This window comes from Mustela putorius, unplaced genomic scaffold (assembly GCF_011764305.1).
Source record: "Mustela putorius furo isolate JIRA1106 unplaced genomic scaffold, ASM1176430v1.1 tig00000095_pilon_pilon_pilon, whole genome shotgun sequence".
Classification (NCBI taxonomy): Eukaryota; Metazoa; Chordata; class Mammalia; order Carnivora; family Mustelidae; genus Mustela; species Mustela putorius.
The window spans coordinates 9,599,138-9,613,113 of NW_025421280.1; the positions used below are offsets into that span (position 1 = coordinate 9,599,138).

The following is a 13,976-nucleotide window of genomic DNA, read 5'->3' on the forward strand; positions in this document are numbered from 1 at the left end:
AAATTTAACTTAGTAGTAGTCATATTACAAGTGTCATAATACCATTAAATGCTTCTAATTTCATCTGGCAAATCCTGGGAGAAATTTCTTTGCAGAATTGCTATGCCCTGATAAATGTTTCTGTTTTCCAATATTAATAAGAATTATGAAGCAAAAATTTGCTAACATGGACTCAAAATTAAAAATCAGTTGTTCAAAAAGGATTTTTTTTTAAAGACTGTTAGGCAGAATATTCTAAGAAATTTCTATCTCCCCAACTGATAATTCACTAGAGAGATTTATTCAGGAGTGTGTGTTTTCTTAGGTTTTACCTAAGATAAGAATTCCTATAGAGATAACTCTTTACACAGTCAGGAACAGAATCAGAAGCAGCAGCAAGTACATGGGAAACATACATTTTTCAATTTATACTTCCTCATGGTTCTCTTGGACATCCTCTGGAACTGCTTCGAAGACTGAAGAATTTCATCCCCTAGAAATTCACACTGTTGAAGCTCAGCATGTCTTTGGGCCAATAACTTCCTGGATTTATCTGTCACTGTCTCTATGAGGTCATCCACCTATGACAGATGCAAAGAAATGTAGCCATATGTGGGAAATCCTTGTCAAAACCAATGGGACAGTGGTTTTCCCTGAGAGACAACTTCAGGAACCAGCGGACATTTTGCAAATCCCAAAGTATTATTCTAATTCAAGTCCTAGCAAACAGAGCTTGAAAAGATGCATTTACCACCCAGTGGTAAAGACGATCTAAGTTCTTCTCAAAAGAAGCCTTTGTGCATGCCTTCATTTTAATTGAATTCACTTAATATTTATTAGGCACACAGCATCATCTTAGGTGCCCCTAGCAATCCTTTAGCCACTCTCAGGATGCCCCCTACTAACATTACTTCTTTGTGCTAATCATTAATTTCATCCCACAGCCCTGCTAGACAGGGGTCTAGCCCTGTCTAGCCCTGCTAGACAGCAGGGCTGTGTATTCAGTTAAATTTGCCCCTCTGTGACGCTTCTGAAACACAAAGTAAAAGCCTTTGTCCACTACCTGCATCTGAAGTTTTCCTACTGTCAAATCTGATTTTCGGAGGATGTTTTCCATGCTATGTTTCTTTTTTCTAAGTGCTGGAAAGTGTGATCTCTTTTTTGATGAATACGGAACCTATCGTAAGAATGCAAAAACACATCAGATTAAGAAGTACCGACGTTATTTCTGTGACAGTGCTTAAATAAGAATTCTCACCCTTTGCACATTCTCGTATAAACTGAACATTTGCCACATAACAACGTTGGGTTGGAGAGCATATTCATATTATTCTCCACGCCCCATGTATCTCCTTTGTGCCCAGAGCTCTCTTTGAAGAGATCGATAGGGTGCAGAGAAATGAGATTGTCTGGTCCTGAAAGAATATATAGTGCCAGGAAAAAAGCAGGTCACTCACAAGGGGAAAAAGAAGAAATTGCCTCTGCAGCCGCTGAGCACAGTGAGAGTACAGGGCTGCGGAGGACCAGTGTTCCAGAAAGCTCATTATCACTGCATCTAGTTGTTAATTTGGTCTCTTTTCTGCAGGTTTCCTTATTTTCATGGCAGACATGTCTCCAAACATAAAAAGAAGGCTCTGGGTTCTTTTCGCCCCATGCCTGATACTTCTCCTGTCGTCCCTGGCTTGCTGCTTCTAAGTACCTGTCTTAATAGTGTTGCTATTGGAAATCATTCCTAGGTCACAGCTCCCGGCTAATAGGCCCCTTTTAGACTTACTGGGTTCACTCTTCCTTCCCCTTGTGCTTAGTGACTTGCATTGAGACTGTTGCGAAACCGACACAAAGTAGGATGTGGGACCACATCTGGGACTTAACCCCATGTCTGAGTTTACAAATGAGTCTGCTGACCCACCACTCTGCCCTGCCAGCTCGCCCAGGCTCACATGTCACTTGCAGGATCCTCCCCAATCCATCTATATATATAGTTGGATTCCTCTTTTTTCCTCGCCCATAAAACCCAGTACTTTTTCCTACTGATCAGTTACCACATGGGGGTAATTCCTAAGTTATTTCTGTGTTTGTTGAATACCACTGTTCTGGAGTCAAACGCCTAGATGGTGCAGGAAGGTTGTATAAAACAGTACCAGTTGTGGCTTGTGGTATACTGGAGACAATGTGCCTCTTGCCAAGGGGCCAGCTTCTGCATGTCTCCTGCTCTTATCATGAGGAATTGTGGGCCTAGTGTTTCTAAATCCTATTTTTCAAAAGAAGGCTTAAAGTCCAGATTTTTTAAAAATAGTCTCATTTTTAAATGTGACCGATTAATGCAAACATGTTAGATCACTCTGAGAGCTAAATAAAACCCTTCACAACCTTTTAAGTCTTTTGCTGAACAGCAATCCCACTGTAACCAGATGTATCCATTTTTTTTTCTTTTTTGGTCAGTGGTATTTGTGTCCCAAGAATTAGTTCTCTACACTGAAGTCATTTCTATCATCCTCCACAAGTTTTAAGGTTTTACCTTTTCCACATAGATCTATATATAACCCAATAGGAATTAACTTCTATATATGGCGTGAGATGGGGATCAAATTTCTTTTTTCCCATATGAACACCTACTTGTCCCAGTGCCATTTATTCAAAAGGTTAGCCTTACCTCAATGCCCTGCAGAGCTGTGGTTTAATATCTATCCCCCTTACTAAATCATAAATTTCACAGGCCAGGAATATGTCCATGGGATCACCTTTAGAGTTACCAAATCTAGAAATTGCCCAGTATGTGGTAGGAATACAGTACATGTGAACCTGTCACACAAAAAACAAAATTCAAAACTAATATTGGTGCCTTTTGACAATGATACTCTACTCCAGAGCCCCTCTGTTCAATAGAACTTTCTGCAAATACAGAAATTTTCCTTATTGGCTAATAACAACAAGCACAAGCCACATGTTATTATCGAGCAACATGAAATGCAGTTAGTGCAACTGAGGAAGTGAACTTGAGTTTTAATTAAATAGTCACATATACTTAGTGGCAACCATTTTGGATAGTACAATTAGTATTTAGCATAAAAATTAAGAATAAGGACTCTAGAACCAGATCTGCCTGGATTTGAAACCTGTCTCTGCCACTTATCTAAGCAAATTATTGAACCTCTCGGTACCATCCCTAAAATAAGGATAATATTGCTACCAACCTTTTTATTTTCTTTTTTATTTTTTTTTAATTTTTTAAAAAAGATTTAATTTATTTATTTGACAGAGATCGCAAGTAGGCCGAGAGGCAGGCAGAGAGAAAGAGAGAAGCAGGCTCCCCACTAAGCAGAGAGCTGGATGCAGGGCTCGATCCCAGGACCCTGGGATCATGACCTGAACAAAGGCAGAGGCTTTAACCCACTGAGCCACCCAGGCGCCCCTCTTTTCTTTTTTTAAAAAAGATCCTATTTTTAAATAATCTCTACCTGCAACATGGGGCTCGAATTCATAAATCCGAGATCAAGAGTCCCAGACTCTTCCGACTGAGTCAGCCAGGCACCCTTATCGTTACCTACCTTATAGGACTGTTGTAATTATTATCTGGGTTGATATTTCCAAAGTACTTAAAATTGAAACAAAGTCAGCTCTAAGTAAATGTTTGTCATATTCAAAAAATAATAATTCAGGCGGTTAAAAAAATGGGCAGTTTAGGCTGAAGTGTACATTTGCACAAATAAGGATACTCTTGGTTTGGACGCTCTTGGATTTTCTACTGTCACACGGTCTGTACCTCTGACTATCTTTTAATTTCGATTACAATGAAATAAAATTAAAAATTCAACTTTTTAATTGCACTGGCCACATTTCAGGTTCAAAAGTTACATTTAGGGTGCCTGGGTGCCACAGTCAGTTAAGCATCTGATGCAGGGTTTCAGCTCAGATCGTGATCTCAGGGTCATGAGGTCAAGCCCAGCATGGGGCACAGGGTCTGCTTGAGATTTTTTCTCTCCCTCTTCCACTGCGCCTCCCACTTGTGCTCTCTCTCCCAAATAAATATGGCTTTAAGAAAAAAAAAAAAGTCACATGTGGTTAATGGATATTGGCTAGCACATACTTCACAAGTTTCTACCTAGCAGTGCTGGTCTAGTGAATTTCTCTCCATGCAGTGTGTGTCATTGACCTGATGCTGATATACTGACTTGTTACCTGAATAGCTGAGACGTCAGTATACTCCACTGTTGCCCCAATGATAGTAGAAGCTAAACCATTTGAACTCAGAAGTAGAGGAATCAGACCTGGAAACCCTGCTTGCTGTGTCCTCAGGTCTTGGATAGGAGGATACAAGCAGCAGCAGGTATGAAGGCTTTTACCTTAATGAACTTGGCCTTTACCATACCCCCAAACATCAACTTGTATGCAAGCCTTTAGAAGTGAGTTTGTTTTAGCACTGTACCTTTTGCAGTCCTGAAGGAAGAGACGTCACCGATAACCGCTTGGTGGTCCTCCTGGCCCGGAGCAGTGTATTTCCTCGGGTTATCTCCTCTGTCTCTGCTTCTACAACATCAAGTTGTATAGTCGCTTGGAGAAAAAGGAGGGGAGAAAAACCTGTAAGGATCTCAGAGATAAAATTTTTCTTTCTTTCTTTTTTTTTTTTTTAAATTTTATTTATTTGAGGGAGATCGAGAGAGAGTGGGGCCTGGGCGGGGGGGTTGTGCAGAGCAAAGGGAGAGGGAGAAGGAAGGAACCAAAGGCAGACACTTAACAAACTGAACCACCCAGGCGCCCCACAATGATAAACTTTCTTATTAGTATTCCAAAAAGACTGCATCCCATGCTGCCTCAGTGGCTTTTTCCCTTCAGGTTAAAGATTAAAAAATGACTTTGCTTTTTCTAATCTTATACTTTTTCCTAGAAACATTCGCCTTTTCTTGTGGTCGTGACCTCAGGGGTCCCCAACCTGTTCCGGCAAGGTGCTTATGTCTCCTTCAGACTTCAGTTTTGCCCTTTGTCACTTTTTCCTTTAACTATTGTGGAATTAGAAAAAGTAACCCTTTCTTGTGTAAGATGATCCTTTGAGTACTTGTTACTGATTGAAGGAGTGTTTAAAGTGACTCATTCTCTAGTGATGTGGCTGAAGGCTCTGTCATCACATTACCACAATCATTATTTTTCTCATTTTCCAGGAGCCATGTGAACCCCAGCCCCCTAAATATTTTTCTTTATATCCGTTCAGTTCTTAACACAAAAAATGCTTTTATGAAGGTAACTTTAAGACACCAGCACAAATCAAAAACCGGTGTCATAAATGGGCATTAAAATTAATATGGTAAAAACAAAATGTCATTGCCTGTGGATGGCACTAAATTTGAGATTATTCTCCTTTTCATTAAAAAGAGAGGTCAGTAAATGAGGCTTTTATTTCCTATTGTCAAAAAGCTTGACAGGAACATTGGGGAAGAGGTGTTTGCTATTCCCTCTGTGTTTCAGGGCCTTCCTGCTGTGCTCACACCTCCAGCCATCTTGTCTTGCTTGGGGTCCATTGATAAGGACTTCACTAGAAGTGGTGGCTCCTACTCAGTGAATGGGGGTCTGCCCTCAGAGCAGGTGAACACCCCAGGGACTCTTCCCTCCCCCTGCCCTCTGCTATCCAGCTCTTCCCCAGATCTTACAACTACTACCTATGAATGCTTCTCCCTTTCCTCCCCACCCCCACTGCTACAACTAACTAAGCTACTATCCTTCCTTGGCTGAATCAGTATAGGAGGCTTTTTGCTGTTCTCCCTGCCTCATCTATGGCCCTCCTCCCATCCAGTCTCCACTCTGCAGCCTGAGCTATATTTCAAAGATGCAAATCAGATTGTATAAATCCCCAGCTTGAAAGTATTTCATGCTTTCTTAGCAAAAAGTTAAAAATTCTTAGGAGAAAGTTAAAAATTGTTAATGTGACTTGCAACACCCTAACCACCTTATTCCCCAGCCTTTCCCTGGCTGAATTACTTTCATTTCCTTATTATACCCTGTGTTCTCTTAATACTGGGATGTGAATATACTCTCCCTTCCTCCTGGAAAACTCTTCCCACATCTGACTCTAGTTGTCCTTCAAATCTCAACTGAGTTGTCCCTTTTTTGGGCAGGCCTCTCAGGGGTAATGATCAGCCTAATGTTGGAACGTCCCTCCATGAGGTCAGGGACCATGTCTGTTCTATCTGCTACTCTATGCCTAATTGTGTGGCAAACACATAATAAGTATTCAGCAAATATTTGTTAAAAATTGCAAGGGTGTATGGGGAAGAGCCACTATCTTTGGGCTATAGGTGAGAGTGTCGTAATGTTAGAGCTGTGTCCTGAAAGACAGGTTTCCTGAAGAAATCTTGGTGTAGAGATTGGTTAGTCCAACTAAGAGGAGAAAATAAGCCAATGCACACAGAGGAGGAGGAGGAACTGATCCTGTTTCCTGCTAGGCTCTTCAACTCTATAGCCATCAGTATAGAAACACACCATTTTTGTTATTGTCAATGAAAATAGACAGGTGAATCTATACCAGCTAATTGCTAGATGCTTGGATGCTAGCATTAGTGACTACTTTTTCCAAAAAGGGGGGGGGCAGTTGAAAGAGTCATCAGCCAGCTGGGAGTCGTTAGTTTTGGGGCGGGGCTTGTTTTCTGGAAAAAATACTCACTAGGTATGCAGCCTCATCATTGTGTGAAATGTGGGATCATGTGTGGATTCCCTACAGGTACTAGAAGGGCCATATTGGTTTCCTGACACTGTCCTATAAAAAACATTAAGAAGCTACACAGGATATTTAGGGCAGTGAATTTGTCCTGTATGACACTGTAATGGTGGATATAGGACATAACATGATGGGTTTGCCATATTAGGGCAAGATGTTAATAATGGATGTGGGTGGGGTAAGGAGAGAGGGTATCTGGGAAATTAATCTTGGATCTTGTGTTCAATTTTTCTAGGAAACCTGAAACTGATCTAAAAAAAAAAAAAATCAAGTCATTAACTTAGAAAAGCTATAGGGAAGAATGTGAGTTTTAGTGGTATTGTTAGTCACAACTCAAAGGACACCCCCACCCCCAATAGCATTACTACCTTGCAAAAAAGACTTCAAGTTAACAGTTCAAATGCTGATTCTTCCACAAGGTACACAGGAAGTAGATACAACAAAAGCAAATGTCTGGGGTGCCTGTGTGTCTCAGCGGGTTAAGCCTCTGCCTTCGGCTAAGGTCATGATCTCAGGGTCCTGGAATCGAGCGCCGCATCGGGCTCTCTGCTCAGCAGGGAGCATGCTTCCCTCTCTGTCTCTGCCTGCCTCTCTGCCTACTTGAGATCTCTGCCAAATAAATAAATAAAATCTTTAAAAAAAATAAAAAATAAAAGCAAATGTCTGTTATGACTTACAAATAATAAATTTTATTCATAGAATTCTTCCCACACCCTCCACTGTTGGAAAGTAGCTATTTGAAAAGCTGCATTATGACTTTTTCCAGAAATAAAAGAAAAATCCCACTTTAGTTTAATTTTTTAATGTATATACATTTAGCCGTATATGTGTATATATGCATGTTTAATAAAAAGTGGCTTCTATTTAATAAAAATAGAACAGTTAGACCATGAAGTGGACTGGGAGGGACCTCGAAGACAATGTAATTCAGAACTTTTAAAAATGTCTGTACAGGCAAGTCACCTGGGGCAGATTCTGACTCAGTAGACCCAGGCAGGGCCTGAGATTCTGAATTTCAGACAAGCTCCCAGGAGAAGCCATACTTTGGGGTAGCAAGGAAAGTCGTCCTAACTTCACTATTCCTCTTGGCCTTGACACTTAAGGATAAGTTGCCTTTGATTACCATTCTGTGACAGCTTTCTTGTTCTTGGTTTTACAAATAACCTGGGGGCTGGAAGCTCCTTGACAATTCTGGGAAGAAGGCTCTGTGTGTTGGAAAGAAAGGATTCCTTTTGGTTAGTGGAGACCCCTCTGCCAACACTTGCCCACTTGCTTCTCCATTTGTAGGACAGCACCCTTCCCAAAACGGTCTTCACTTTTCTCATCACATTTTTTCTTTGGTTTTGCTGGCTTTCATGAAATTCCATGTCACTATCAGCAGATGATTCCTCTTTGGGGACCAATACATTTTGTTTTACTAAGTTGGTGGACACGGCTCTATGCCACCTGAACAAAATAAAGAAGAATTCGTGTTAAGGAGATTGAAAAGTCAAAAACAAACAATTTAAATTATCAAAACCCAAACTTGAGTTGTGAATAAGTGATCCAATTCCAAACAATAAAACTGAACACCAAGAACCAAATTACAGACAAACAAAGCCAAAGAAACTCCTCTGTGTTTTATGATCCAACTATGATTACGTGAACTCTGACCACTACCTCATTCTATCCTCATAGTTCCGTAAGAGGTAGGCTATACTCTCATCTTCATGGCACTAATGAGTTAACCGAAATGTAGAGAGGTTAACTGACCAAGCATAGAAGGCAGATCTTAACCCAGGTCCCTGACTGTTAGAACATATACTGGCAAATTGGTAACTTCTTTTCAATGATGGCTAGATGTCGTTTTTGCTGGGTTTGGTGGCTTTCAGTCTACAGTGATAAAAGAGGAGTGATGGCTAGGGTAGTGAATAAGGTCTGTAATCTCCAAGGCCCTGTAAATGATGCATGTATATAAAACACTCATTTAGGTGGAATAACTCTAAACTCTTGTTCCTAAGATTCCAAAGGGCCTATTTTAGTAATATAAACAGGTAATGGGGGCATCTGGGTAGCTCAGTCAGTTGAGCTACCACTCAAATCAAGTCCCACTCTTGATTTTGTCTCAGGTCATGATCTCAGGGTCTTGGGATCAAGCCCCGTGACAGGCTCTGCACTCAGCAGGGAATTTGCTTGAGATTCTCTCTCTCCCCCTCCTTTGGCCCTTCCCCCCATTCACACTCTCTAAACAAACAGATAAACAATCTAAAACATGTTTCTTAATAATGTTCTATGCACTAAACACCATTCTAAGTTGTTCATGTGTTTTATGTAGTTTACCCCGCATCCTGTCATCTCTGTTTTACAAATGAAGAAATTAAAGCTTTTTGAAGTGCCTGGGTGGCTTAGTCATTCCTTAAGCATCTGCCTTCAGCTCAGGTCATGATGCCAGGGGTCCTGGGGTGGAGCATGCATCAGGCTCCCCACTCAGCAGGAGCTCCCTCTCCCACTCCCCCGGCTTGTGTTGTTCCCTCTCTCACTGTGTCTCTCTCTGTCAAATAAATAAATAAAATCTTAAAAAAAATAAAGCTTTGAAAGATTAAATAACTTAGTGCAGGTGATTGGATCCCAATGTCTGTGTTACTCACTATTCTAAAATAAACATAGAGCCTCACACCATTATTTAGCTAATATTCTTCCTCAATGAGCTTTTATTTTTAGTGTCATCCAAAGCAATAATATCCAAAAAAAAAAAAAATCCAAGGGATTTAAAAAAATTAAACCTTTTATTTTGAGGTAATTGTAGTTTCACAGACAGTTGTAAGAAATAATACAGGGAGATTTGCCCAGTTTCCTCCAATGGTAAACTCTTGCAAAAGTTAATTATCACAGTATTGATACTTTTTTAAAATTTTTTTATTTTTTTATTTTTTAAAGATTTTATTTATTTATTTGTGAGAGAGAGAGAGTGAGAGCGAGCACAGGCAGACAGAGTGGAAGGCAGAGTCAGAGGGAGAAGCAGGCTCCCTGCGGAGCAAGGAGCCCGATGTGGGACTCTATCCCAGGACGCTGGGATCACGACCTGAGCCAAAGGCAGCTGCTTAACCAACTGAGCCACCCAGGCGTCCCTATACTTTTTTTTTAAAAAAAGATTTTATTTATTTATTTGACAGACAGAGACCATAAGTAGGCAGAGAGGCAGGCAGAGAGAGAGAGTGAGGGGAAGCAGGTTCCCTGCTGAGCAGAGAGCCCAATCCCAGGATCCTGAGATCATGACCTGAGCCGAAGGCAGAGGCTTTAACCCACTGAGCCACCCAGGCACCCCAGGTACCCCAGTATTGATACTTTTAAGATACAGAACATTTCCATCACCACCAGGCTCTTCATGTGTTACGGCTGCACCCACTCACCCCCACCACCTCCTTAAGCTGGCCTCCATTTGTATAATTTTGTCCTTTAAAAATTTTATCTAAATGGAATCATACGGTATATAACTTTTTGGGATTTACTTTTTTTTCATGCAGCATGAATCTCTGGAAATTAATTCAGATTGTTGTATGTATCAATTTTTCCTTTTTGTTGTTAAGTAATATTCCATGATATGGATTACCACATTGTCTAATCATTCACTCATTGAAATTGAAAGACATTTGGATTGTTTCTAGTTTGGACCTAATAGGAACACACCCATAAGCATTTGTGTATAGGTTTTGGTAGGAAGATGCATCTTCATTTCTCTGGATGAAATCCCAGGTTTTATATTATGTTATGTTATATTATGTTTGCAGTAAATGTAACATATTTCTAATATGGATTAAAATAAACTCATAACTATTAAAAATGTTCTTCATATGCTACCTAAAATATCTCAAGTACTACCAGTTGCACATAGACCATCCTCCAAGAAAATACTGTTCTAAACTAGAGCTAAATCCTTCAACTTCTCTGTAATTACACATGGGAGGTAAATTAGAAGACCTCAGTCACTGGAGTTAAATGGTCTTATTCAAACCAGCACCAGACTTTCTAGCTGGGTCATTTGGCATGTTATTCAATCTCTTATAAGCTTAGGTTTTCTCATTTGAAAATAGGTATACTGTTTTTAGAAATGTGGGCATAAAAAGAAGCAATTCATGGGCTTGGAACCTAAAAAATAATAGCTTTTATTAATATGTGGATCAGAAGAGTGAAGGAAAAGAGTAAAAGGCAAGAAGGGAGTTCAAACAGATGGTCGAAAGAAAGGGGAGAGTCTGTTGGCTAGCCAGCCCACCCTTTTGAGACTGAACATAGACCATCTGCCAGTTACACACACACACACACACACACACACACACACACACATACACACACACACACACACACCAGGGGTGCTATTCATTTAGTCATCATAGTGTCTAAGTTAACTATAACTTTCTAGATGACGGCAGTAAAGAGTCTTGAGGATGGAGTGCCATTTTCTAATTTGCCCAAAGACCATTTATAGTCTAGGATTAATCTTCCCTAGAGCCCTGCAAGAATCATTTAATAAAGCCATCCATTTCTACTACCATAAATACACACACACAGCTCCAAAACAATGGTAATACAACTTTAGGAGGCTCAAGAACCCCAAAGGCCATCCACTTACTCCCCCAGGTTAAAAAGTTCAACTCTAAGTAGTCTGAATCTTTAGAATGTATTTCCTAGGGCATCCCCTCCACCCTCATTCCCGATTTATTTATAACATAACTAACGAAGGTGATTTTGCTCAGGGGCCTTGGAACAGAACTGTAACAATTTCCGTTTTGAAAAGAACCCTTCCTTTCTTAAGTTTTTAAGTATCTCCATTGGTAATGAATGTAATTTGTACTATTGCTTCCCCCTTTAAACTCTTTTTCTTATTGAAAGTGGAACTCTCAGCAATATTTCATTTTGTCCGTGGAAGTTCAGAAGTTTGGTGTTGGAGGATTCAGGCCTCATCAAAACACCTCATTTCAACATGTCTGGTAAGAAAGAAACCAAAAGAAATTGGAAATTAAATCATCTCACTGATTTTCCAAATTAAAATATATAATGTCGGAGTGCCTGGGTGGCTCAGTGGGTTAAAGCCTCTGCCTTCAGCTCAGGTCATGATCCCAGGGTCCTGGGATGGAGCCCCACATCTGGCTCTCTGCCTGGTGGGAGACCTGCTTCCTCTCTCCCTGCCTGCCTCTCTGCCTACTTGTGATCTCTGTCTGTCAAATAAATAAATAAAATCTTAAAAAAATAAAATAAAATAGATAATGTTTGGAGTATTTCATTGCCTGTCTTTATAGCTTTTCCATTGACAGGAAATACCAAGTTTAAGACAGTTTTAACATTACATTAAAGAGCACGCACAGCGTGACCTACAGTTAGTAGATATCTCAGTGCATATTGCTGGCCAAGAGAACAGAAAGCATTGATCATGGACTCATCTCAAGGGATACACTATGGAATTTTCACAATTTTAGCACTTGCACGGGACATGTAATGTCTAAAATTCTGAGACTGCGCTTATTTTCGCATCATATGCCACATTAAAACGCAAACTCAGGTGGAAAGGAAAGCTTTCCCCCATTACGATTACACTCATAAAATGAGGCTTCCATTGTGTCACCACCACCACCAATCATTGTGTCACCCCCACCACCAATCCGTTCAGAGCGTTCATTTCTAAAGGCAATGCTGAAAAACAGATGCTAACTTTTCTAATCATCACAGTGACTATCGCTTAATGCAAAATCACAAGAATCTCGCTCAACAGGAAAGAAAACGAACCCCATTGTCCTACCTTTCAATTCCCCTCCTTTTGAACGGGCCGTTTTTCTTCCTGGGTTGCTGGAGTCTTCGGTACTGGCCGACTCTTCCACAGGCACCCTTAAAAGACTCGGGAAGATACTGCTGAGGGTGGTCCATTGCTGTGAAGTCCTGTAGCTACACCTGTAGCAGCTGTTTGGGATTTCTCCAGCTCTTGAGCTCCCAAACGACAAAACAAAATCATCAGGTACCAGAAGGCCCTTTTAACCTCTGGGCTGTTTTGGGGGGGAAAGTATGTAGGACATTTTTGGAATCTCTTTCTTATTCCCTTCTAGGTGTGAGAGACATCATTTGTGGGACTGGCCCTGTTTACCAACCTCAGAGAGGTTGGGAATGATGCATTTTACAGAGTGCTGGGAAATTCCAGTTCGCTTTGTGGAACACGTGCTCTAGATGCCTGGGCAAGGCAAATACAGAAAAGTTGACCTGAGTTTCTAACCACTATCACTTGGGTTAGTAATAAAATAATCACACACCAACTGACTATGACATTCGGATGTGCGTGTTTGAATCCCAAAGAGGAAAAAGGCTTGGTAGAAATCCCAGTGATCCCAGCTTCTGTTAGATCTCTCAGCTAGAACTGATGAATACTCTCTCGGCCTGGGGTTGGGACACACAATAAAAAAGCCAGTTGTTATTTGGGTGTCTCATAGTAGACCCCAAGGCTATTTTATTATGTCACAAAATTGTGTACTGGTCTCTCAAGGCTGAAAAAGTTGAGTGCCTGGTTCATCCTTCTAACTTACCCCATTTCCCAAAGAGGAAATTCTGGCTGCAAATTCTTCTCACCGCAAGGTGGCAGCAGACACTAGGATTTAGTCCCATCGTGCTCAATGGCGTTTTTGAGTTTTTTAGCCGGAAGGAACTGGATATTGAGAAAAGAAAATTCTAGAAAAGTGTGGGAGAGAGATGCAAGGATTACCCCGCTTTTTGGGTTTGTCCTCATCAGTAATCTGAAGCATACTTCTCAAACTTTCATGTGCACACGAACTACCTGAGGGTTTTATTAAAATGCTGATTTCAATATAGGAAGTCTGGCGTGGGATCCAAGAATTTGCATTTCTAATAAATTCCCAGGTGATGCTGATGAAGCTGGTCCACAGACCACACCTGGAATAGTGTAAGAAAGAGCTTAAAATATTCAAGAATGAAGTGTATTACTTGGAGGGATTAAGACAGTTCTTGTTCTAGCCCCACTGTCAATTCGCTTACCCTATCTGTGCTTGGTTTCACATCTGTGAACTCGGGTCACTAATACCCAAGTCACTGGAGAGTGGGTGCAGGTGGTCTTTTGAGAAGCAATAAAACGCAGCATACCTAATGTGTGTTAGCCAAAAGGGCTTGTGGTTCTACCTGGTCTGTTTTTTCTCAGCTGTTGGCATTCCCAGAGGACAATAAATAACACGTGCTTGAAAGAACAAATGAATGAGCATTTTTTTTTAACTATGAGCCACTTATTTTCACTGGAATAGTTGTCTTAATTCTGTTGGGTTTT

The 13,976-nt window shown here is 40.7% G+C and overlaps 1 protein-coding gene across 3 annotated transcripts; it reads right to left on the reverse strand.

Moving 5' to 3' along the window:
• Window positions 1-221: 221 nt before the first annotated feature.
• On the reverse strand, window positions 222-13,497 carry CUNH3orf49 (chromosome unknown C3orf49 homolog). Of its 3 annotated transcripts, none has more exons than XM_045078158.1 (6): window positions 12,456-13,061; window positions 8,014-8,131; window positions 7,809-7,890; window positions 4,406-4,530; window positions 1,043-1,156; window positions 222-560 (listed from the first exon to the last, which is right to left on the reverse strand). In XM_045078158.1, the coding sequence occupies exons 1-6, from the start codon at window positions 12,578-12,580 to the stop codon at window positions 363-365; spliced, it is 762 nt and encodes a 253-aa protein (XP_044934093.1). In that variant the 5' UTR covers window positions 12,581-13,061; the 3' UTR covers window positions 222-362. The 3 variants fall into 3 exon arrangements, with proteins under 3 accessions (XP_044934093.1, XP_044934090.1, XP_044934084.1); XM_045078155.1 differs by having other exon boundaries at window positions 8,002-8,131; XM_045078149.1 differs by adding an exon at window positions 13,228-13,497 and having other exon boundaries at window positions 224-560; window positions 7,809-8,131; window positions 12,456-12,640.
• Between the last annotated feature and the right edge of the window lie 479 nt (window positions 13,498-13,976).